This window comes from Electrophorus electricus, chromosome 23 (genome assembly GCF_041902795.1).
Source record: "Electrophorus electricus isolate QZ-2024a chromosome 23, ASM4190279v1, whole genome shotgun sequence".
In the NCBI taxonomy this organism is placed as follows: Eukaryota; Metazoa; Chordata; class Actinopteri; order Gymnotiformes; family Gymnotidae; genus Electrophorus; species Electrophorus electricus.
In genome coordinates, this window is record NC_137519.1 from 1378366 (window position 1) to 1403019 (window position 24654).

At 41.4% G+C, this 24654-nt stretch overlaps 1 protein-coding gene across 5 annotated transcripts in view; it reads right to left on the reverse strand.

Moving 5' to 3' along the window:
- phf21aa (PHD finger protein 21Aa) overlaps window positions 1-24654 on the reverse strand; it is a 35613-nt gene that overhangs the window by 4426 nt on the left and 6533 nt on the right. Inside the window, exons 2-16 of one of the 5 annotated variants that reach the window (XM_027023207.3) lie at window positions 24492-24633; window positions 23690-23782; window positions 22546-22578; window positions 22276-22341; window positions 9664-9834; window positions 9192-9443; window positions 8735-8818; window positions 5734-6204; window positions 4428-4589; window positions 3633-3684; window positions 3241-3320; window positions 3095-3152; window positions 1016-1206; window positions 448-603; window positions 8-83 (exon numbers count right to left, since the gene is read on the reverse strand). In XM_027023207.3, the coding sequence (XP_026879008.2) occupies window positions 8-83; window positions 448-603; window positions 1016-1206; window positions 3095-3152; window positions 3241-3320; window positions 3633-3684; window positions 4428-4589; window positions 5734-6204; window positions 8735-8818; window positions 9192-9443; window positions 9664-9834; window positions 22276-22341; window positions 22546-22578; window positions 23690-23782; window positions 24492-24521 (1975 nt within the window). In that variant the 5' untranslated portion in view covers window positions 24522-24633. Of the gene's footprint in view, window positions 1-7; window positions 84-447; window positions 604-1015; window positions 1207-1293; window positions 1317-3094; window positions 3153-3240; window positions 3321-3632; window positions 3685-4427; window positions 4590-5733; window positions 6205-8734; window positions 8819-9191; window positions 9444-9663; window positions 9835-22275; window positions 22342-22545; window positions 22579-23689; window positions 23783-24491; window positions 24634-24654 lie in introns of all 5 variants that reach the window. The other 4 variants (XM_081705919.1, XM_081705920.1, XM_027023208.3 and 1 more) reach the window with 4 other exon arrangements.

Genomic DNA, 24654 nt, shown 5'->3' on the forward strand with positions numbered 1-24654 from the left:
ACTTTACCTGCTTTGTAAGAAATGTAGGAATGGACTATTGCAAGAGGCCCTGGCCAGTCTATTGCCTCTTCTTTCTTTGAAATCTGTGGACAGAAAACAGTGCTGTTTCCAGTTAAAAGCATGCAACACTCCAGCATTCATGCATAAAGAAACAGAAACCAAAACATGAATGCAAAACAACTGAATGAGGAAAATGCAACATTGAAAAATGGAATACAAGGAAACTAAGGACATTAAAATGAACCATGTTAAACTTCCAAAGCAGAAGGGAGTGCTACACTTAGCTGAAGTTTACCATGGCAAGAACAATTTCAGTGTCACTAGGACTGCAAGTTCAGATCCCGAAGGCCAGTACAACCACTGCTTGCAACAGACGCCTTGGGCAGCAGCTCAGGGGGGAGAGGCTGTAAGCCCAAGGGCAGAAGCTAGAGGCTCCGGGGCATTTACCTGGTCTTGGCATGAGGGGCAGATCCACATGCCCCTGGGGACAGTGCGGAGGGCGGGTGCCAGGCAGTCCAGGTGATAGACGCGTGAGCAGGTGTCACACATGAGTAACTGCCCACTGCGCCTACACACCATACAGAAATCATCATGGATGTCTCCCTGCCACACAGAATCCACCAATCACAACAATGGTTGCTACATGCTCACCCAATCATACAAGGGTAGGTGGGACTTTATAAAAATTATTAAATGCAGCCTGGGATCCACTCAAATATTCTAGTATATGAAAGTTTGTAGGTTTACATGGGCCCTGCATTCCGCTTTACCATAACTGATCCAGAATCAGTTTTTCCCAGATTGTACAAGGATTGACTGATATGGGGTAAAATGATAGGTTTGCAAGTCATATGACAGATTTTGGCTTGCTTACCCTGATTTAGCTGACTTAGCCATCACTACCATATCACCTCCTATCCACTAGGGGCTGCTGGTCATCCTTAACAGAACAGGGCTACGGGGGTATGTGTTGGATCTGTGTCAGTGGTTGAAGCAATCTCCCACAGCTACTTACATCCCCCACTGAGCTTGGGCTGCCCCGAGGGCTGAATGGGAGTGGATGTGATGATGGGGTTAGTGGGAGGGCGGGGGGGTGAGGGCTGCCCGCGCTGGGCTGCTGTGGGACCCCAGCCGCTGCGTGGCAGCTAGTGGGGTTCATGGGGCTGGTGCCCCTCTCCACTGCGCTGCTGTGTTTGGGTGGGCGACCTGGATGAGATGAGACAGACGACAAAAGGAAAAAAAAAAAAAGTAAAAAGAAAAGACAAAAGAAGACAAAGCATCGGTATGACATACCTCCGATAAGCAGTCCTCATTCGCTAGCGTAGCAAGAGGGGGTGGGAATGAAAGAGGAGTGTTAGATAAGAGAGGACGCAAAGCATGCAGGGATACAACAAGAGAATCACTCGGCAATCTCAGTCTGGTTAGCTCTTAATGACTTCTGTCTGCTCTTTGGAGTGTTAGCAAACCAACTTAGTTATGCAAGCAATCCTTGATTATCACATGACTTCCACAAATAACACTGCAGTGAGATTTAGGAAAGGATAAACAATATGTCTTGTAAGTATTTCCAGGATGAACTGCATTTCTTCCTTCCTGTGCTAAAGATATGACTACTGGGTTCACTGAGGCTGTGAATAAACTTATGGGAAACAAAACGCAGGAGTATTCCAGTATTTGACCAAATTAGCTGGATGTCAGTTGATAACTTTATTGATTTTAATGCTAGGCCTAAACAACACTTCTGTTAATTATAAGTAAGGCAGTCTGCTTCTGGGCCTGTCTCCAACACTGACTCAGGATCTGCTGATAAAGGCTGAACAGGTTTAATGGGAAGAGAAGGTTAGGAATGCTGGAAGCAACTAGTACCAGAGTCAAAGGGCAGAGATGAAAGCAATGTAAAAATATCAGTAAGAATTCTCTTATAATGGGGAAAATGACAAAAAGGCATGTATGCACAATGCATGGCACTCATATTACTGTCGCTGAGAAACTGAGGAAGGCAGGTCAGCTAAGGAACACAAGATAGTGATGCACTGCAAAAATACTTCCTCAGGAAGCACATTTTCTCCCTTGGGCAGTATAAATGGTTTCACACAATTTTAATAAAGTACTCCAGGAAACACATTTCCCTCTTTGGCACAATAAATGGTCTCACCCAATTTTAATAACATTTTGGGACCAGTTAAGGAGCTATTTTCTGGCCATTCTACAAGATGTAAATGTCAGAGGAGGAAAGCAAACCATCCCATCTTCCTAAAAATGTAATTTTTGAACATTTATTTCTGCAATATAACCAGTGTTGAAAATTTGCTCAGACTGTAACAAGTCATACTGTAAATGCCAGGTGCAAACACTTGGTTCAGCATCAGTCTCCCGGGGAAAGAGACATTTTGATATCTGTGCCATAAGAGACCTTGTCTGGGTGCCCTTGGCCAAAATGTGATTTCTTTATTTTAACATGTAAAGGATGCATTTGAATATTTGAGTAATTAAAGCAGAGAATATTCAAGTAAAAATTCAGGCACATTCTTGCATTTGGCAAATGGGAATTTGGGCCATTTCATCTCCTCAGTGTGCCCTCAGTCAGATTCTAGCTCTCAAGAGAGCCATTACCTCCGTGACTCCATGTTTAGCACATTGAAATCTTTCAGTATCTTTCACAGTACAGTGGCATTAAACAATAGAGCACCACTAAGCCTATTACACAAAGCAATTACAAAGAGTCAGAGTGAGGCAGAGAGAATAATGCACGTGTGTGAGAGATTAGCAGAGCTTGGCCCTGCAGAGTGAGGGCATCAGCAACGGCAGAGATGGAGTTAAGCAGCAAAAGGATGGTTCAAGTCAGTTCATCGTAGAGACACATACAGAGGAACACCCCAGTGACCGATCCATCCTGCCAGTGTTTTGTTGGTCACATTCTGCTGCAGTGATCACTAATCACGGTCTGCACAGCAACAAGCAAAGTCCATTTGCAAGCAATGCATCATAAAAATGCTGTGATGCAAGCAGCATGCATTAGCAGTAGCAAAAGAGACAGTCTTGAACACGCACACGCAGAGATGTGGAAGTGAACGTGACATACAGACATACTCACCTCTTTTTCTGCAGCCCTGGTTTGCAGAATTTAAGTATGACACTGTGCTTTTCTTACGCTGAAACACATGAAAATGATGGTAATGAGTGATCTGTGTGTCTATGTGTCTGTGTGTGTCTGTGTGTCTGAGTCTCTGTGTGTGTTACCTCTGGTTCAAACACTGCTCCACTGTACACTGGATTAGCTGTCGTCCGTCTCTTCCTCTCCTGACGTTTACTCTGAATCTCTGTATGAGCACGCGCACACACACACACACACACACACACACACACACACACACACACACACACACACACACACACACACACATACACACACACACACACACACACACATACATACACACATACACACACACATACACACACACACAAACACACACACACAGTTTCAGATGCTCACACACTTCCTATTCAGTTCAGTCCAAAAAGGTAATGAGTACAATATTGCTAAAGCACAAAATATACTCTTTCAAGCTGGAACTGTATCTATACCTTCAAACTTCCACAGCAAAATGGCGACAGTTTCTCACACTCACCTTCTAGATAGTCATGTGTTACAAGTCCCAGAGACACCATGAAGGCCAGTTTCTGTGGACATCAGAATGCAGTAGTAGTGACATTAGCTGCTCACATCTAAATACAAGTAACTGACAGGATGACTGGAGTCAACTATCTAATATAAGAATAAAAAAGATGCAGCATTCTTATATTTTTGGTTTTATCAGTGCTTAGTGCAACACTTCAACTAATATGCTGATTGCTATAATAATATTATAATAAAGATTAATATATTCATCTTATTAAAACTATTCGGCTACTTTTCACTCTCAACCCAGAAAAGTATCTGGTTTGCCAAACAGTAGGAGTTTTTAGTAAAGCAATGCTGTGGTTGTAAAAAGCTCACCTGCAGAGAACCCTCAGTTCTTTGCAGAAAATAAACAGCTGCATGTCATGATTTCTCTTTTTTAAAAAATCCCTGCTCGCATTTGTAGCCTGTGGCTGTGTTCCAAATAGCCTATTACATACTACTTGTGCACAAATTGTACCTACCAATTGTAAAATCTTTCACGAGTGGTCGGAACCTTCATACGTTCACTAGACCCCATAGTGTGGTTTGTATCTGTCACTGGATACTATACTGCATACTACTACATGAACCAGTATGCAGTATACAGTATATACTGAGCAAAGTATGCAGTTGTAATTATCTCCATCTTTCACTTTGTATCTCTGCATTTTACTTTGTTTTCTGGCTACGCATCTTTGTCTAATGCTTATCTGACGATGGACTATATTAAGGTTAACGAAGATGGGGAAAAGGTATGACTCACCAAAGGGTTGTCCTGGCGTTTGGGTTCTGGGCTTTGTGCAGGGCCGTGTGTGTTTGCTTCGGTGGGGGTGGCCGGGACAGTGGAGGTAGAGGCAGGTGTCTGTAGTGCAGCCAGGCTGCTGGCTGCTGTCTTTGGCTCCACCCTGCCCACTGCTGAAAGCGTCTGACAGGGAGAAGGGGGTAGAGAGAGAGGGGCGATGAATTTCAACACTTTCAGTCTTTATTCACTCCTCACTCTGCTTGCTGCTGTACTGTGCAAAACCAAACATTTGATTCAGAGCCTCAGTCTATTTTAGTGGGAAATGAAGCCGACATCACTATGTCCTCAGGCAGAGTTGAGCCAAGCCTGCTCCACACATCTCCTACATGCTCGGAGAATTTACTTTTACTTTTCCCTCTGAAAATCAATCTGTTCATTGTTTCCACTTCTAGTATGGGTCTCTTCCAGAACATTATATAAAACCTGTAAGCAACTTTCATCTCCACTGCTGGAGTGAATTAAGTCACTTCTTAAGGTAGTGGGAAAAGACCAAAACTGAACTGCGACAGGGAACTAGGAATGACTAACCTAAACAGCATATCTTTATTACATGCACCATATCAAAACTAAAACTCACCAAATCCATTTCTTTCTTGATGAAATGTGTTTCTCAAACCTCAAATGTTGCCACTTAATGGGAATCTAATTACTATTTAAATATCTGAAAGATACATTAGATAAGTGAAAAAGAACGGATGCATTTGGTGAATTAGACTTTTGATGTTGATGGTGTCGATGTAATGAAGAGAAGTGGTTAGTCATTCGCAGTTTAACACAACCACATTGAATTAAACAAAAAAACAAACAGAAAAGGTGTATTGACATTAAAAACTGCTTCATAGATATTTCCTTTAGTTTCTTCCCAGAGTCTCTTACAAGCAATTTACAATTTTATGAGGTTGTGTTTTTATGAGACAGCTCAACCACATGCTGTAAGATTACTTTATGTGCATATACTACTTCATGCACATATACAACTTTGCAATCTTTTGTTTTCAAATAAAATTTGTATTTTGAATCAAACCAATCTGTGTGCATGAAATATCAAAATATTAAATCAACTTGTTTTCAGAATTAAAAACTGGATCATACCTGAAAATCATCTGTGCATCATTAATATGTAATGTACATTACTTGTGTACTTTAATGTACTTTATGTACATTATTATGTTCTTCCAATATTCAGTAGCCCATGCATAAACTGTTTGTGATGATGTAATTATCAAACTCAAATAAAATCGTTCTCACTTTTTTCTTCCCCACTCACCGAGGTGTCAGGACAGGGGTCGCTGCTCTGAGCTGAGTGAGGTGTCTCTGTGCTGGTAGAGGCTGGGCTGGGCTGGGGCTTACTGGTCTGGGCTGAGATGTGGATGCTGGGTAGCTGGGAGCTACTGTGCTGCACACTGCTCACGCTGAACTGACTGATGTTGGTGCTGAGTGTCATGGCGGTCTGCGTGATCACCGGGCCAGGCTGTGTGACACCAGCGTTTGGTTGGATAACGACAGCACCAGGCTGAGTGTTGCTGAGGCAGGCCTGAGGGTTGGGAGGGCAAGCTTGGGTTCCAGCGGGGCCGGGCTGGGGGCTGAAGATGTGGAGCTGGTGCACCGGTCCGGAGGAGGGCAGCAGGGTGGAGCTCAGCTTGGCGGTGAGATATACGGGCTGCTGTAAGGGCTGAGGTGAGGTGAGGACAGGCTGGAGGACAGCTGGAGTTACAGGGGCAGGGGGTTTAGGCATCACCTGCTCAAGTCACAGAGTGGAGGGGGAGGGGGACACAGAGAGAGAGAGAGAGAGAGAGAGCGTAAAACAAAGGGATAAGAAGACGCAAAGCGAAAGAGACAGAGTGAAGGAAAAGGAAGGGAGACTTAAGGGATCAGAGAATGGCACACTATTCTTGGGTGTTAAAGGGTTACCATATAGGGTCTAAACTAAATCTTAACTAAAATACTTAGCACACACAAAGCAGTCTGCAATAATACAAATTCATTCAAGCTTTATAACATTTAATAATGAAAACCTGACTTGAGAATTCATAAAATACCACAAATACACCAGTCAGAAGTTTTTGAGTACACTTTCCAGAAACTATTTGTTCACAACTAACTTTACTATAAGTTAATTTTCAAATGTTATGTATAAACATGCTGTATACATCAAGCTATACTGTACTATACTATACAAAGATGTATGCAAATTGGTGCGTAGCGTACCAAAATAAGACTCGAATTTTCAGAATAGCCATTCTTTTCCCTAATGACAGCTCCCAACTGGAGAAATCTTAGCAGAAAATTCTGTAACATGCCTTCTTGAGTGTCTTAGGATCCAGACTAATATAGTCTGATTTTGGGTGATCACATTACAGTTGTTTTTAAACAACTTGTTTTTTAACAAACAACAAACAAGTTTATTTTGTTGAAAGCATAATAATAATAATAATTATTATTATTATTATTATTACTGTCAATATTACTATTATTATAATAAAAAACTGGTTTCGAGCATGTGTACTCAAAGGTTTGACTCGTTGACCAGTCCTGTCCTGAAGCTGTCTTTGTCACAGTTAAAGTGAGACAACTAAGCAAAAAGTTGAACCAATGCCCCACTGATGTCAAAAGCAGCTAAGTGATGACATTACCATCGGGCACTCTCTCCTCTCACAGGGTCAGGTTTAGGTCAGAGTCACAGGGTTAGGTCAGGGTCACTGGGAATACAATCTTCCCCACAAGCCTCTCTGAGTAACAACTGTGTGGTTAGATGGGATAGTGTGTTCTCTGTGAGAGAGGCCTTGGTCCGACTGAACACACCATCATTACATGCTGTAAAGATTTCTAGTTTAAGTAAACTGGCTTTGTTCCTTTGATGAAAATCGAGTTATAGATGCTTGAGACAAACTACTACTCTGCACTTTATAGCACTAAACCACAGACGTATCCAAGGCTAACAATCCATGGCTGATGATCCACCTTGAAAAATGTTTAGAAAAAATGAACACTCTCAGTGGTTTAGAAGGCACACGTGTCACACATGTTACACATGCCATGGAAAATATTATGGAAAATAATGTGGACACCCATCTACTTCCCTACAACATGACTCAAATCCCAGATCTTCACTGGAACTCCTCAGACTAAAATAACTAGAAACCCACTAATGATTAGCTTCACAAATTTCACCTGGTAACTACCCAACTATGTAGAATGTTTCGGTGACTGCTACAGAATAAGGAACACATTATCTCATGAACCTCTGAGGAAGACACACTGGCACAGTGCACACCAACATAACACTGAGATGATCAACTCTTGCCAGTGTAATGAAACAGCAACAAAGTCATATACAGCAGAGAGGTGAACTGCCTTGCAACCTTAAACTCCAATCATAAAACATAACCCAATCTAACATTACACAGGTATTAAGCCATCATTAAATCACGGATAGTGGGTTGTTGTATAAAAACAGAAATTCAGATGTTTACTGATAAACCAGGCCATTCTACTGGCACACAGTCATTGTGCCACTCTCAAAGCTGGACAAAAAAGGTCTGGGTTGGGGTCAGGGTTGTGTTTTGGGTCTGGGTTGGGGTCAGGCTTGTATTCCGGGTGTGGGTTGGGCTCAGAGTTGTAATTCATGTCTGGACTGAGGCTAGGAAGAACAGCCCAAGTGAGAAGTGGGCGTTTGTGGTCAGGAAGTATATTTGAAGGTCTTTAGTAAAGAAGGAAGCAGAGACAGACAGGAAGAAAGACACCCCAGGCAGATACAGTCACTGAGCCACAGTGAAGCCACTGCACTATGGACCTTTTTCACTTTTACTGCATTACGGTCTAATAAAAAAGACTCATTTGGCTTCCATTGAAATTCAAATGCCTTGAGAGTGCTTTTGTACATTTTAATGCTTTTCACTTCACAAATGCCTACATCTTCTAAATCAGCCTTTCCTGTGCAAAGCTAAAATGTCAATACTGGGTAGTTTGGAAGATGCTTTACAGTCAACCATGCAAATAGTGCAGCAGGAGGACAAATGCGATGGTATAATGTTCCCAGAGAGCCTCTTCAGAATTTCTTTATAACCAAAACTGAAGGTGGCAGACATACTGCACCTGGTAGAAATGCTTTCTTTACAAACATGAAAAGGGTCCATGGAGAAACAGCAAAGCTTCATTACAGCAGTTCTGAGCAAAAAAAGCCACACACATACAATATCACAACAGCGACAGACTCTCTACACGCCAGTCAAAGGATGACAGGGTCTGATGTTTCCATTGGAACAAACCTGCGGTAGAGAGGCTGGTCGAGCTGTCTGTCTGGTGGGCGGGACAAATTGAGGAACTTTGATTGGCTGAGTGGCGGTCTGAACCTGTGACAAGACTGCCCATTTACTCACAATAATAAAGAGAGACAAATACTTAAAAGAACAACAAACACTCATCGCTCATCCCTCTGCTTACAGACATGTCATGGGACAGAGTGATGGGGGCTTGTAACCTGATTCATATAAGAGGACTGGATTACCAGAGCTAATCAAAATTCTGGTCACACTGAACCTTTCAGCATCTGAAAAGGTCTAAATGAGATCTGAATGTCATTTTATTCCTACAAAACATACTTGATATAAAAAAAATAAACATGTCAAAAGAAATGTTCAGATTGAACACTGAACGCATTTTACAGTGACAACTTCTTTCTGCCCACACTATTCCTTGATAATGAGAGGCATATCATCTACTTACAACAATAGTGTTTTTGGGAACTATCCGCACAGGCTCCATTCCCTGATTGGCTGGCTTGCAGGATGTCTGGAGGCTGACCGGCAAATTCTGAGGGTCTGAGTTTGGAAGGCTGGGGAGGGGCGTGTTTGTGAGGGTAGTAACCATAGCAATGGTAGGAGTCGGCATCATGGCAATGGGTGTTGTGGGCGTGGCAGCTCTCAGCATCAGAGGTAGTGTCTTAGTGGAAATGACTGGAGTCACACTCACTGAGTTCTAGAGACAGAGAAACAGAACACACATTCTCACACACACACACACACACCACAGAAACACAACACACATATACCTCAGAGCACTTGCACAAGTATAAAATAACAACAGAAAGCCTGTCTATCACTGAAGTTAGCAAAATAATGTTGCAGATGACAGGAAGTAATGAAAATAGATTATTTATAGTATAACAACATTATTTCAGAAAAAGAGGGGTGATTACCTGTGGAGTGCTGAGGTGGGTTGGGGGAAGGGAAGTCTGACTCTGACTGGAGACCAGGGTGGTAGTCTTCCCATCTGCCTGTAGAGGGAGCTGTGTCTGCGTCTGGAGCCTGATCTCTGATGACTCTTGCTTTACCAGCAAATCTCTCCTCAACTGTTCCACCACCTTTTTCTGAGGAGAAAATACCATCTCAGCAAAGCCATGAATGCACAATGAGCACAAGGACTGCTCTATGGTGTTGAAAAACACTGCCCCCACAGGTATGGAGTGGATCCACAGTAGCATCAGGAAAGCAGCACTGTTGCACAGCATAGCAGCCACACCACCACCACATGTTTTACGACATAAACTTAAAATGGAAAAAATTTGTTCAATAATTAGTCCCAAAATGGTCAAACCTGTAAAATAGTTATACAAATATTTGTTATATCACTGCAACACTATATATATTTTTTTAAATATAAAATGTATTAAATATGTAAACACAAAAATATATATAAACAGTTATAGAATGATAGATAAAGATGGAAACATACACATTACTATATACACCTCAGTCTCCCCACTTAAACACTTCCAGGGTCAAGAGAAAACATGAAGGATGAGTATTAAACATGTTGTCTCTGGAGCACTAAAGCAGCAAGTTTCATTCCAGAAATGGACCTCTTTGTTCTATCACAAAGATGAACAATAAATTCTCTAGAAATCTCTCGTACCATCTACAATACTAACTGTCAATTGTACAGCCTCACATTTAACCAGTGGCATGGCAGTTGGTGAAGGGCAGTGTGGGTGATAACACTCAGCAAGCTTATTGTGTGTGAATGTGCACGCAAATGTATGTTGGGGATCAACAGTACTTCAAGGAAACAGAATAGCAATAAAAGTAAAGAAATGTAACATCTTTTAAGCTTTGACATAGTGCCTAAAAACACTCAGAGACATCAACTTCAGTATGTACTCTGATCCCAAGATACAAGCACTTCTAAAGCTCTCTTACTCTCCTCCACTGCAGACATAACAAATGACTAAGAAGACAGCAATGATGGGAGCTTGTGATGAGAACTGATGTAACAGAATTTTGTTTCATATTTCATTAAGTATTATTACTTTGGTTATCATAAAACTGCTTGTATAAAAGTTACAGAAGGCAAAACTTACATAACACAATCACTTTTAAAATGCATATTTTAAAATGTTCTGGTGATCTCAGCTGTGGAAAGGACCAAGAGAGGGCTATGATGATTAGCATGCAGTCTAGCTGAATTGAAAAAAAAGGAGAGAGAGAGAGGGGAGAGAGGGAGAGAGAGTGGGAGAAGAAAAGAGAGAAGAGCAAGAAGAGAAAGAAAATAAAGACAAAGAGAACAAGTGAGAGAGAGTGTGTGTGGGAGAGAGAGAGGCATTCCTTTTTTCCCCCTCTCAGTTCTCATTTCTCTGTCTGTTTTGGATTAAAAAAAAAATCTATGTCAAAGGCACTGGGATCATCTGAGTGCATTGAGCTGAGGCCAGGTGTGCACCGCCCTCTCTCTGCTCATAGCCAATGACTGCCCTCTCTCTGCTCATAGCCAATGACTGCCCTCTCTCTGCTCATAGCCAATGACCGCCTTCTCTCTGCTCACAGCCAATGACTGCCCTCTCTCCACTCTCAGAAAATGGGCCATTAGCCAGAGGAATGTTTCATGGGAAGCTGCTGGCAGTGAAGCTTTCTGTTAATGTCCTGACGTGGCGATAGCTCCCATCTGAGAGTGTGTGTGCATATGAAGATAAAACAGCACCAACATCCAACATCAGTTTACTACATAATGGCATACTATCCATGCCACATACTGTACTGTATTGGATACCATGTCCTGTTGTCTACTGTCTCCCTCTCTTTGTCTCATCATCTGTTGTTATATATGATGTCATCTCCTGTACTGTCTTTATGCTGAGTAGTCTGTTGATTTATAATGTTGAAACATTTGCAGCATTTTGCAACCTTTGGGTAAATGTGCTGCATGGTTGAAGTGTGACTGAAAGGCTAGGCTAGAGTTCAGTGAATCACTGGCTCACTTCAGGTTCACTTTAGACATAAATTCCGTAGAGTTTTAGACCTTTTTCCTTCTCCCTTTGTTTCCAGAATCAAAACATGTCACTGTCTCCAGCCTCCAATATTTTTATATTTGCTAAATAGTTTTATTTATCTTATCTTTATTTATCAATCTTTTGATTGGTGACAAATTAAGTCACCCTCTCTGGCCTCCTCCCTGTTCTGATCCCTCAGTGAAGTAGTTACAAATACATAAATCAGTTTTGCAACAAATCTGTCACAAGAAGTACTGCAATAGTAAGATGGACATATTTGAAATTGTGAGGTCATACAGTTGCAAACTCAAATTTGTGTCTGCAGCACCAAAAATGAATTTATGTTCGAGTAAATGTTTGCATTTATCATAGTGTTACTTCAATTGTGACATTTTGTCTGTGACTTCAAAATTAATAAGGCACACAGTTGTGAGAATATTTTCTATGAGTGAAGATTGTACAAGTTAAGATTTTAATACTACAACTACAAATTCTGTTTCAGAAGTTGTTATATAGAAAATATATGTTATATTGTTATATTTAAGTTTTTCAACATAATTGCTTTCATACAACCTGACCGGACAACATGCTCACAGTAAACACATTCGGATGTCCTGTAGCTCATCTGATAAAGCAGGTAGAGCCAAGTTCTAGTACCAAGGTGACAAAGATCATGATTTTGATTCCCAGGGAGCAAAATCTTTTGTCCTACTGATAAATATGTACATTTCTCTGAAAATGTCTCTTTGCAATTTTCACATTTTACTCAAGAACAGGACAACAAGGCTAAATGCCAGTGTAGAAAACAATCATGTTTAAGGGGCCATTTTTGCCTCACTGAGTAGAATTCTTCTAGTTAAACCAGCACTCTAATTAGCATTTTATATTAGCCTGCTTGCTGCAAGTTAGCTGAATCAACCTCTCCATATCTAATCACTAAAGAGACCGTCATGGAATGCTCCCCTTCCCACTGTTCACGTGGTACGGTCTGCTACGTACAGTGGGAATTCATCCTCTTGTTTGTAACCACACCTATCTAGTTAGCACAAACCTGCATCGGGTTATTCTTGTAATGTCTGTGTGTATTTAAACTGCTGTGGGAGTGTGTATCTTTGTTGGTCTTTGAGCCTGTTCACATTTGTAAGCTGTATTCATGTTGCCTGGTTCATGTGAGTGCCACTATGTCCGTTATTCATGTTTGTCTAATAAACATCTGTCTCTGTCGTGGGAGTCTGTGTGTCCTGCTCCTCGCCCTGCGGCACTCGGGCCGTTACAGACACTTGTGTCTTCAGCAGTTTCTCGAAGACCTACACAAGTATCATGTATAACTGAAGGATGTGTGGTTACGTAGAAACAAGAAAGTGAGGGGCAGATGGAGGCTCACATGATACACAAACTGTGAGCACAGACTAAATGCTCACATGATGCACAAACTGTGAACACATACTTAATTTAACGTCAACAAATTATTCGAGGTTCTACTCTTCAACAAGAAGAGTTGTGTGTATCATGTACTGAGAAGTGAGAGTAGCAGCAAATAAATTAATTACAAGGTATTGTTAGTGATACTGAAAGTATATTTTTTTATGGTTGTACCTATTGTTCAATTAAAGGCATGTTTTTTATGTATATACTTCTTAAACGCTTTGCTGAATTTGTGCTCGTACTGTTGATAGTTCTACTACACAACGACTCTCCACACCTCTGCAGCTGGACAGGTTTTTCACTGGTGTGGGGAGTGCATAATGCATGTGAAACATTTGCAGGGACCTACCCTCCATATTTACTCTCTAACGATTTCTACTGTGGTATACTGCAGCCTCAAAATCTGTATGAACTTAAGTGTTGGCATTACATTCGTAGTACCAGTTTTATGTGTTCTGTCCTCCCTGTTGCGAATGGTTCTTAAGATAATCCTCATAACCTGGTGTTGAACTCAGTCACTGAGATAATGTGGGTCCTGCAGGCATTTGTGTAATCTTTCATACTAAATGAAACCAGATTGGGTGCATGACTGTGTGAACGATTTATTATGACACATTATAAAGAACTGCGATGTTGTCTTTGTGGGTAGCTGTCTGGCATTCAAGACTTGTCAGAAGTCACTTCCAAAAACAGAGCAACACACACACAAACACACATGCACACCCAGTAATGCACAAAATAATGCACAGACTGAAATGAGATCTACAGTACAGAGCCAGTCATTAAATACTTATCATTGCATGTTCTACTTGCCATATTTAATGAGTTACACACATGTAGAAACATCACTCTCCCAACTCTGCTATGTTGCTGTGGGGAATGTGCCTCTCACCATAGCAGCATGGAACAGATGGCCCAGGGGTTTGTGTGGCTGTGGAACTGTATGCATGTGCATGTGGTGTTCCACATCTCAGAAAATGCCAGAGTGAGATTACTCAAGGTGGATGTCCTAGCCTGCCTACTGAGGCCTGTTCCTTTCAAATGTTCCTGTCCAACTGGATTCATCTCCTCGCAGGATATAGTACAATTTCATGTGTGAAAATGTCTTTGATTAGTGATTTTAGTTTCCATGAGATGAAACTTTTTCAGACATGATGACAGGAGGAATCACCTAGATTCTTCACTTCAGGGTGAGATGGTCTGCCCACCCCCGATCTCAGGTCTATCCCCGCCTCTGTCTCTCTCTCTGTCTCTGTCTCTGTCTCTCTTTCTCATCAGAAGATGCACTACCACCCTTTTCCCCTGGACGCTCTTTCTTTGTCCTTAGCTTCTCACACTTTCATTTTCATCTGATCTCAAGACACTGCAGGGAAGCAATTCGTGCAGACATGTGCAAGTGCGCGCGCGTGCTCCCCCCCCCCCCCCACACACACACTCAAACAAATATACCACAGATTATCCGAGGTGTGAGGATTTCTCTGGTTGATGTCGGTCTCTCTCCGTGCTGGTATTTAACCAGCTCTAAGCCTCCGATTAAAATTCCACTCACACTGTCTGCTGCCTCACACACATACACTCTCACACTCTCACTTGCTCTCTCCCTCTCTCTGTCTCTCTCACTTGCTCTTTCTCTCTGTCGCTCTCTCATTTTCTCCCAGAACTAGTGCAGGGCAATCATGAAGAACAGCATAGTGCTGATCTGGCTCCCACAGCCAGATACAGAAAGCACTCTCATTCTTTTTAATTAACCTGCAATTACACACACCTAACCAGAGTATAACAAATAGGTAAGATAAGCGTGTATTCACATGTGTTATGTGTGTATTCAGGCGATCTATCATGTATTCAGGTGAAATGCATGCACAGTTAGGAACACTGATTCTGGCACAGGACAATTGGTTTCTCTTAAAGAACTTCCAGATAAATACATGCACAATAATTTTTCTTCCTCTACAAGCAAGCATTCCTCTAGGCCAGTGAGTTTACATTCCTGAGATGAGCAGTGTGTCTCTGCCTCAGCTTTCAGAGCCTTCACAAGGGGAACAGATACCACACACTGCCCAGTCCAATACCTGAGGCACACAGGAAGCACGGAAACAGCTGCTGCTTCCTTATTGTCTCCACTGCAAATCAAACGGCTCTGGCTCAGACAACGCAATCTCAGTCAGAGGTTCAGGGAGGGGGTGGAGTGACAGTAGGAGTGAGAGATGGGATTGATGGATCTAAGAGAGAGGTCTTTTCTCTTAAACATATACACAATCCTAAAATCTAGAACTAGCCATGTGACACACTACAGAGAAAAAAAAAATCCCTCACCTAAACAACTTCTCTCTTTGTAAGCATAAAGTAATTTTTGCATTTAACAAAGATTTCTACCTATATTCACACATGAAGCCCTATATGGTCACATAATCACACAATTCTGAGCAGAATAGAATGTGACTGTCATAGCCAGACAATTTGAAATGTGGCATTAAAGTAAGTAAAACGATATTACATCCTTCTATAATGAAAGATAAGATAGAGAAACAGGCAGGTTTTACTTCTTTGTTAATGTTTCTACATTTTGTGAAGAACATATTTCATGTTCTTTAAGAGAGCATATTTTGAGAAGTTGGGTAGGTGGTGGTGGTTTATGAGCAGTGGGGTAGATGGTGGTAGGTAGGTGGTGGTGGGGTAGATGGTAGTGGTGGTTTATGACCAGTAGGATAGTTGGTGGTGGTAGGTGATGGTGGTTTATGAGCGATGGGGTGGGTGGTGGTGGTGGTTTATGAGTGGTGGGGTAGGTGGTGGTGGTGGTGGTTTATGAGCGGTGGGGTAGGTGGTGGTGGTGGTGGTTTATGAGCGGTGGGGTAGGTATTGGTGGTTTATGAGCAGTGGGGTAGACGGTAGTAGTTTATAGGTGGTGGTGGTTTATAAGTGGTAGGGTAGGTGATGGTGGTTTATGAGCAGTGGGGAAGGTGGTGGTGGTTTATGAGTGGTGGGGTAGGTGGTGGTGGTTTATAAGTGGTGGGGTAGGTGTAGGTGATGGTGGTTTATGGGCAGTGGGGTAGGTGGTAGTGGTTTATGAGTGGTGGGGTAGGTGGTGGTGGTTTATGAGTGGTGGGGTAGGTGGTGGTGGTTTATGAGTGGTGGGGTAGGTGGTGGTGGTTTATAAGTGGTGGGGTAGGTGTAGGTGATGGTGGTTTATAAGTGGTGGGGTAGGTGGTAGTGGTTTATGAGTGGTGGGGTAGGTGGTGGTGGTTTATGAGTGGTGGGGTAGGTGGTGGTGGTTTATAAGTGGTGGGGTAGGTGTAGGTGATGGTGGTTTATGAGCAGTGGGGAAGGTGGTGGTGGTTTATGAGTGGTGGGGTAGGTGGTGGTGGTTTATAAGTAGTGGGGTAGGTGATGGTGGTTTGTGAGCAGTGGGCGTAGGAGTTGGTGGTATATAGTTGTGGGGTAGTTAGTTCTATATGAGTGGTGGGGTAGGTGGTAGTGGTTTATGAGCAGTGTGGTAGGTGGTAATGGATTATGAGCGGTGGGGTAGGAGTTGGTGGTATATGAGCGGTGGGGTAGGTGGTGTTGGTTCATGCTTATCACACTTTTTAAATAGCAGCCAATGCTCTTATATAGTTTTAAAAAGTACCATGACAAGCATAGACAACAAAATGTTAGCTTTAATGGATGCAGTTGTTTTAATGGACACAGCTGTTCTAATGGACGCAGCTGTTTTAATGGACGCAGCTTTTTTCCATGATTGTTCCAGTCTCTTTGAGGGCTTGCATCTGGGTTATCAAATGTTCTGTGGAAATTACACCCACAAAGACCCTCATTCCAACATGAGCTTTACTAAGAACAACTCAATGAGTTGAGGGTTCCAACTCCACTGTGCTGTCAGTGTTTGGAAACACAGCCCACATGAAGAAGGCCCTAGGTTTCATTTGAATCACAGGCAGTGATTCTAGTGTGTATACAAGGTTTGTACTTGAGACTGTTCTAAGACAATAAGAATATTCAATAAAGAATGTCTTAGATTCTGTACAAAATATATCTGTAGTGGGCAAAAAATGTGGATTTCTTGGATTCTGTTAATGACGTTTATATTGGCAGAAAGACTGAGGGCAGATACCAGAGAATCATCCTTCACCTTGTTATGAGGTTTTAACATGACACTGTCTTACATGGATTTTGTAGGTTTTCTACAAATCTCATTAAGAAGCATAGTTTGGCACATGGAGACATCTGGATTAAAATAAAACAAGCAATGGCTCATGTTAAATTAGAGTTAGATTAGGGTTAGGGTTAGGATTAGGGTTAGGGTTAGCAATGGCTCTTGGTAAGCATACATATTTTCAGGAGTATGCCTGCTTTCACAGATATAAGATATAAAGGGCTTTCTGATTCATCTAAACTTGCTCCTCTTGATTTTGATGAGTTTCTTAATAGAAAAACCTCTTGCATTATTAACTAAACTTTATTTTTGCAAATAAGTCAAATAACCAGCAAGGTTTTTCAGATCACCACCCCTTACACAATATTTTCATGCAAACATTCTAATATATCTGAAATGCTTGGTAATTCCTGAAGGAAGTATAGAATATGAGTGGCCTTCCCTGTCTTACTGCCTTGTTCTTAGGCATTCTGCTGTAGAGTGAGACAACAAAACATTAGTTCACTGTTAACTGACAAACATGAAGTTCCTCGGATCTCTTGTTCATGTGCATCTCTGCAATGGGAGATTGTTTTTATATAAGTGACTCTAACTTTACACTGTGCATACACATAGTATTTTTCCCTCAAGCAATTTACTGCATGGTCTGAGAAAATGGTAAAATGTGACAAATCTTTCATGTTAAATTGCAAGAAGCATGTTCATCACAAACATCTTACATTATAAGCAAGCATGTTGGTATGTTAACCTAAATTATCTGATACCAGTAACTTCCATTAGTGACAATAATTCTTGGTATATCAACCCATATAACTACTTACCTAATTATGCCATTTATGGGTGAAAACACACTCTTCATAAGGAACAATGTATTTATTGCTGTATTCACTTCTAATGTGTGCACTGCTAACTTTCTTAGATACCTAGCACAGATTCAAGGATACCCCTAATTCCTGAGCAGTTCAAAAGAGGGACTGACTGACTGTGGGGCTGTGAAAATGTCTCTTCTAGGTAAGAAATCCTAACCTTTGTTGAGGATTACAAAAATGATGACTTCTTAATCATTACTGACTTTTACGCTATTGATGGCTCAGCTAAAATCAATCAGTTATACCTGTTTTTGTATACCAAGGAGCATTTTCAAAAAAACTGGTGGTATTGATTTGTAGTTAAAATGTTGTTCCATTTTCATTTCATTGGCAGGTCTTTATATTTCAGAGAATGTTGTTTTGCCATGTTTTTCCTTTTACAACTCCAATTTTTAGCATTGACACATTTTTATCTAAACATATGGTACTGTGAAAAAGGCTTATGGCAATTGCACACGAGAGGATGTGTTCTGAACCCAGGTCTGCGTGCTCCGAACGCTGTTTTGAAGCCAATCTCCAGTCCTCCTGAAATCGGTGGTCTATTCAGTCTGCTGTGCGTGTGGAAACTATCTGCTCCCAGCGAGCTGTGTAGGGTCACATGATTGGTTCATTTTGTAATGTGACTGCTTGACTTATTACGTTACTTAGCTTTTCAAGTTTTTGACTGTAATGCATTTTATTTAGGCTAGCCAAATGATAGTCCCACCTTATCACTATAATAGATCAGTATCTGTCTAATAAAACCACACTTTCATAGGATTGGAGCAAAGTTACTGTAATAAGCTAGCCTTTGTGGAATGAGTGCACCGATAACATTGCGCAAAACGCATGTCTTGTGTTGGTCTGCATAGCAAAAAAGCTCTGATACGGGAATGGCTCCTTATTTGCATGCATTCCTGGCCATGTATCCAAAAAGCGTGGTTCTTCACTGCTTGAGTGTTTTTATCCATATGAATTAATAACAAAAACATTAAACGGATTAACCTAGTGTTTAACATTTTGAAAACCTTCCAACGGAAAAATTACATATGGAAATGTACAACCAATCCACGGCTTGGAAAGAATCCTTCTGTGTAAAAGTAGCTCCTGCCCCAAACGAGCCCAGAATCAAGGTCTGCGTGTGGACTAAGGTATTCAGGAAAAGTGTAAAAGTGCCAGTAGACTTAACATGTCCCATATTAGCCAATTGGAATTTTACAATAATTCATTGAAGATGAAAATAAAACTGTTGGCATCCTGATTTTCCCCAACGTATAAGAAACATAAACAAACAAAAGGAGCTTCAGTGTTGCTGTGGACACTTCACCAAATGTGAAGGGAACTTTTTATGTTTCTTTTGATAAATTAATTATTTGTAAGAAATGGTGAGAAAGTCACTGCTGCCTACTGCAGTTCCCACGATGACACAACAGACTGCCCCAGCTTGGTCATACACTGTACCATTTGCAACTCCAAGTCTGTTTACTGGAATCGCTCCAAGCTGAACTGGCATCTTATCCAAAGTCTGAGAAATTTGTTAACCAAATTATTTGTATTCATATTAGATATCAACAATATTAAATGTTAAACATACTCAAATAAATCCCAAACTATATTTGAGTTTACTTGACATACTCAGAATGCAGCTCATAGTTGGTGAATACTGTAATCACAGAGTCAGACAAATGTCCAGTAGCTACTGGAAATCTACAATGCCTTGAGCTAGTGGGATTTCAGTCTCGATCACCACAGAGCAGGAAGCAACTTAAAAATACCAGTTTAAAAACAATGAACAAAACACACAGACATACATGCACACACACAGGTGAACAAACACACACACACACACACACACACACACTGTTGTTACTGAGAAGGAAAATTTAGCTGTCCTACTATTTTCTATTTTTCAACACAATCTCTCTCACACATGAACACACGTGCCAATTCTGATTGGTTGTGAGAAAGTCATTTGCTCTACCTGTTGCTAAGAAACAGTCTTCAGCTCCTCTCTTACTTGCACACACGACCACACGCAAACACACACGCACACATACTGGTATGCATGTACACACAATAGTTTATTTAAACATTGTTGTTGTTGTTCTATTTGATGGGTGACACTGATGTGTTTGCATAATATTAAAATCAACAAATAAAAAACAACAGTCATAAAAACAGCAATAAACAACAGTAACCTAAAACAACACAAATGACACCTTACAAATTTCAAACCAAACAATTTTACATGCAAGATTTTAACGGTAAAAACGCATACAAAACATAAAAGGGATCCAGTTTGTTACATCCTACCATAACACACACACACACACACACACACACACACACACACACACACACACACACACACACACACACACACACAGAAAACTTCATCCCTCTCACACACTTTCTAGCTCGCAGTCAAAATAGAGAGGACACCAGAAACTGCCAGACCAAAGGATGATCTTTGTCATCACCATCAACAAACCTGTTTCCCATTCTAGATAAAGACTATAGAACAGAAAAAAAAAACCCCGCTGACTCTACAAAGCTGGGGGGCGTGTACTCATACAAGAGACTCCACACACACACACACACACACACACACACACACACACACGCACACACGTGCGTGCTTGCACACACACTCACTCACGCGCACACAGTTTCATCTATTTTGGACAATCCTATGGTGACTGTGGCACAGAGTTCACAGAAGGAGATCACACACATATATACACACATGCATGGCAATACACACAAACACGCTGAACTTCGAACCAGCATGTGTTCATGAAAATACATAACCATATGAAAACTTAAATACACTAATGAAATCTTCTGTTATTCCAGTAGGTCTAAAAGCTTGATGTCTTGTACACAATTGCTATATTAATGCCACAAAGGGAAGCTATTACATATCTGTGTGTGTTGACAAAACCTTCCTGCACATGAAGCCAAACTACTAGACACAGGAAGATCAAGATGCTCATATCTCCACAGCAGTTAGGGTTAGGGGTATGGTTAGGGGTTAGGGTTAGACAAGGATACTCTATTCTTGACAGCAGTTAAGGTTATGGGTTAGAGATTAGGGTTAAGATTAGGATGCCCTAGTCTCGAGAGTACAGAGAGAAGCATAAATTAGAGAAGGACAAGAATCAAAACCCTTCACAGATATCTCTCTCAGAACAAGAAGCCAGCAGGCCTTAGCACCAATAATTGTTGACATTTATAAGAGCTCTCATCATGAGTGAACAGGGGAAAGGGAGTGGAGTGAGATGTGGTTGAGGAGAGAGAGACTGGGCGTGAAGAGACAGAGATGGAGAGAGACAGAGACTGGGTGGAGAGACGGGGGATAAGAAAGATCAATAAGTGGCAGGTGGAGTCTTTTCTTGTGGAGATTTCACACTGTGTGACTATACAGCTTGTCAGACACACTGCAGAGACTACTCTCTCTCCATCCCCCACCACGCTCTCTCTCAGCTGCATTCCACTCTCCTTGTGGTATACTGCTCCATAATCATGGATCACAGCCAGGCTGGTCGCCCTGTTACAGCAGCATGTCATATTTATCCACCTCATCAGTGTTAAAACACTGAACTAGGAACAGGTTTTTGCATTCAGAGTCTGTGTGGATGAACAGTGGGAGCCAATCACAGATCAGTGCTTGATCCTCTGTTAATAAGTGTGAGTTAATTCTATGACCACTATGATACAGTTTCTGTAGGTTTGTAGCTATAAAACCGCCATTAAGCTACTGCAAATAAGCATGCAGTAAATCAATTTTCAGCCAGAAAAGAAGAGCATCACATGAATCACTGTACATCACATGAATCATTGCATATGACATGATTCATAAATGAAATGCTGGTAGGATCTGCCTAAAGACAGTGGGCCACTGGTGGACCAGCTTGTTGCTGGTTTTGTTGTTTGTGAGTTTTTGGGGTTTTTTTGTATATTGACCCAGGATCAATGCAAATAAAGGCAAGTCATTGAGAAATAAAAAAAAATTATTACCATGAGCAATAAAGTTTGTTTGTTTTTTTTCTGCTACTAGTTGACCTAGTAACCACTCTTTTATTAACCCTGGCTCCTCTCTCTCACAGGGCTTCAGCCTCTTACCTGTCGCTCGCTCAGTGCTGTGATCTTGGCCTGAAGGTCATGCAGCTGCATTTTCAACTCAGCATTCTAAACACACAAACACACACACGTGCACACACACACGCACACACAAACACATGCACAAAAACACAAACAAACACACAAACACACAGTATCAACCACAAACATCCTCTAAAATGAACTCTGAACTGGTCTGTGTCTTTCTTAATGTACTTCTCATATTAAGCTTAATGAATATTGATTACATTTTAAAGCTGACTTGGTTCTCACCTGTGGATCTTGTTTCATCTGAGCAACCAGCTTCTGCAGAAAGAATGGCGTGAAGTAGGGTGAGTGTGTAAAGGAGAAGGAGTACACACAGAACACAGACTGATTGCTCATTTCCCACGTACTGTATACTACCAGAATATAAGCGTGGCTGTTCACACAATGACCCCTAGAGGTAGAGAGTAGTACTACAGGCAGCAGCAACCCAAAAAGCCTTTCCTCTTACAGTCAAGACTGTGTGTGTATGCATGTCTCTGGATGCAAGCAATGGCTGTGCTAAACAAATCCAGCAAAGAATGACTGACAGGTTAACTAGCTAGCTGTGCAGTGTGGCTGCCATTTGACATTAGAGCAGCTTCGGTCCAATCAGGCTGACTCTTTTGAACATTCTGTATTACAAACTGGGCCATTCCCTGAAAAGAACAAACCCACCAGCACATTGACCAGTTGAGAAAGGGTACTTTAGGTTAAAGCCCTTTCTCTCAAAATAATCCAGTCCAACTGGGAGAAATGAAAGCATGACTCACACGATGTTTTTTTTTTTTTTTTCCTTTTTCAAAACACCAATTTGAGGTCTGTGCACCCCCCCATGTGTCTTTGGTTAAATGCAATTTCTGAATGAAATCATCCATGAATATTGGCTTTAAGAAGCTAGGAGTTTTTCCAGAGACAGTACTGAAAACTGAGTTTTGTGATTTCAAGATTGCTGTTACTGCAGTTTAAGGGTCATGTTTCGCTAGTGATGTTTTGACCCACATATGTCATTACCATATTTCATATTTCACATTAAAAATACTACTCCTTTTTCAGATACGTCATTGACACAGTGGTTTTATCTTGTTCATAATCTGTAAGATATTTCGTGTAACACATATTGTGATCATGGACTTCATAACATATCGGTAACATTCATGTATGAATTAATTAACATGGACACTTTTTAACATGGTCACTGCAAAATGCACCATGTACTTTATTTGGTGTTGTACATCATGTACAACATTTATTGGACTTCAGTGTCCTCGAAAAATGTCCCAGGATTCTTCCTTAAATGCACTCTAAATAAAAGAAAGCTGAATGTTGTAATACAGTCTGACAAAGCCCCTCCACGTGGCTGTCTGTATAGCTGTGTGTGTGTGTGTGTTACCTGATGGATCTGTATCTCCACTTTAAGAGCCTCCTGTAGACTCTGCAGCTCCATCATCAAGCCTTTCTGCCCAAATCCCACGCCTCCCTCAGCCTGAGGAGAAACAGTTATAGGGGGGGGGGGGGGGATACAGAGAGATAGGAAGAGAGAGATAGGAAAAGAAAGAGGGCAATATATTACCTATCCTGAATAATAAAGACTGAAGATTCTTCAGGGTTATTGTGAAATGTTGAGGGAGGCAAAGAAACTATTCAGCAGTAGATGATACTTCTGAATATTGATTCACTTAAAACTGCTCACATCACATCCTGCCTGGACCCATAATCCAAGTAAAAGCTTTCTACTTCTATAACACACACACGCGCGTGTTCACATGCACGTACACACTCATATGCACACACACAGCTGTGTACATGCCAGACATACGTGTACAGGCACGCACACAGTTTCTCCATCTTCTATTTTTCCTACTATTTAGTGCTTGAAAGTGAGAATGTACACGTGAACAAGGGAGTGTTCAATGGCTACATGACACCAAGTTCTAGCATTTATGACCTCAGTGTCTTTCACACCAGAGGCACCATATCACACCAGCCAGTAACTACCCCTTACTGTGTCCTCTCTTAATTATTGTTCTTCAGTCCTATTGCAACACCTGTGGTTGTGTTATTAATAGGATGTAGAGTCTCAAGGCAAACGTTACCTTGTAGACTTTTAACCTTCACATGATGCAGAGTGAAAGTAGACGTAGCAGATCACATCTGTCATCAGATCTCATATCCCCCTTAAAATAGTTTCATACCTTCACAACGTCTGCTGTCTTGAACACCATCCAACTGGTAGGGTGTGGGAGGAGCTTGGAACTGCCAGGGTGGGGGAGGAGTCTGGAAATGGCAGAGTGTGGGTGGAGCCTTGAACTGGTAGCTTGGGGGAGGAGCCTGGAACTGGTAAAGAAGGCGGCAGAT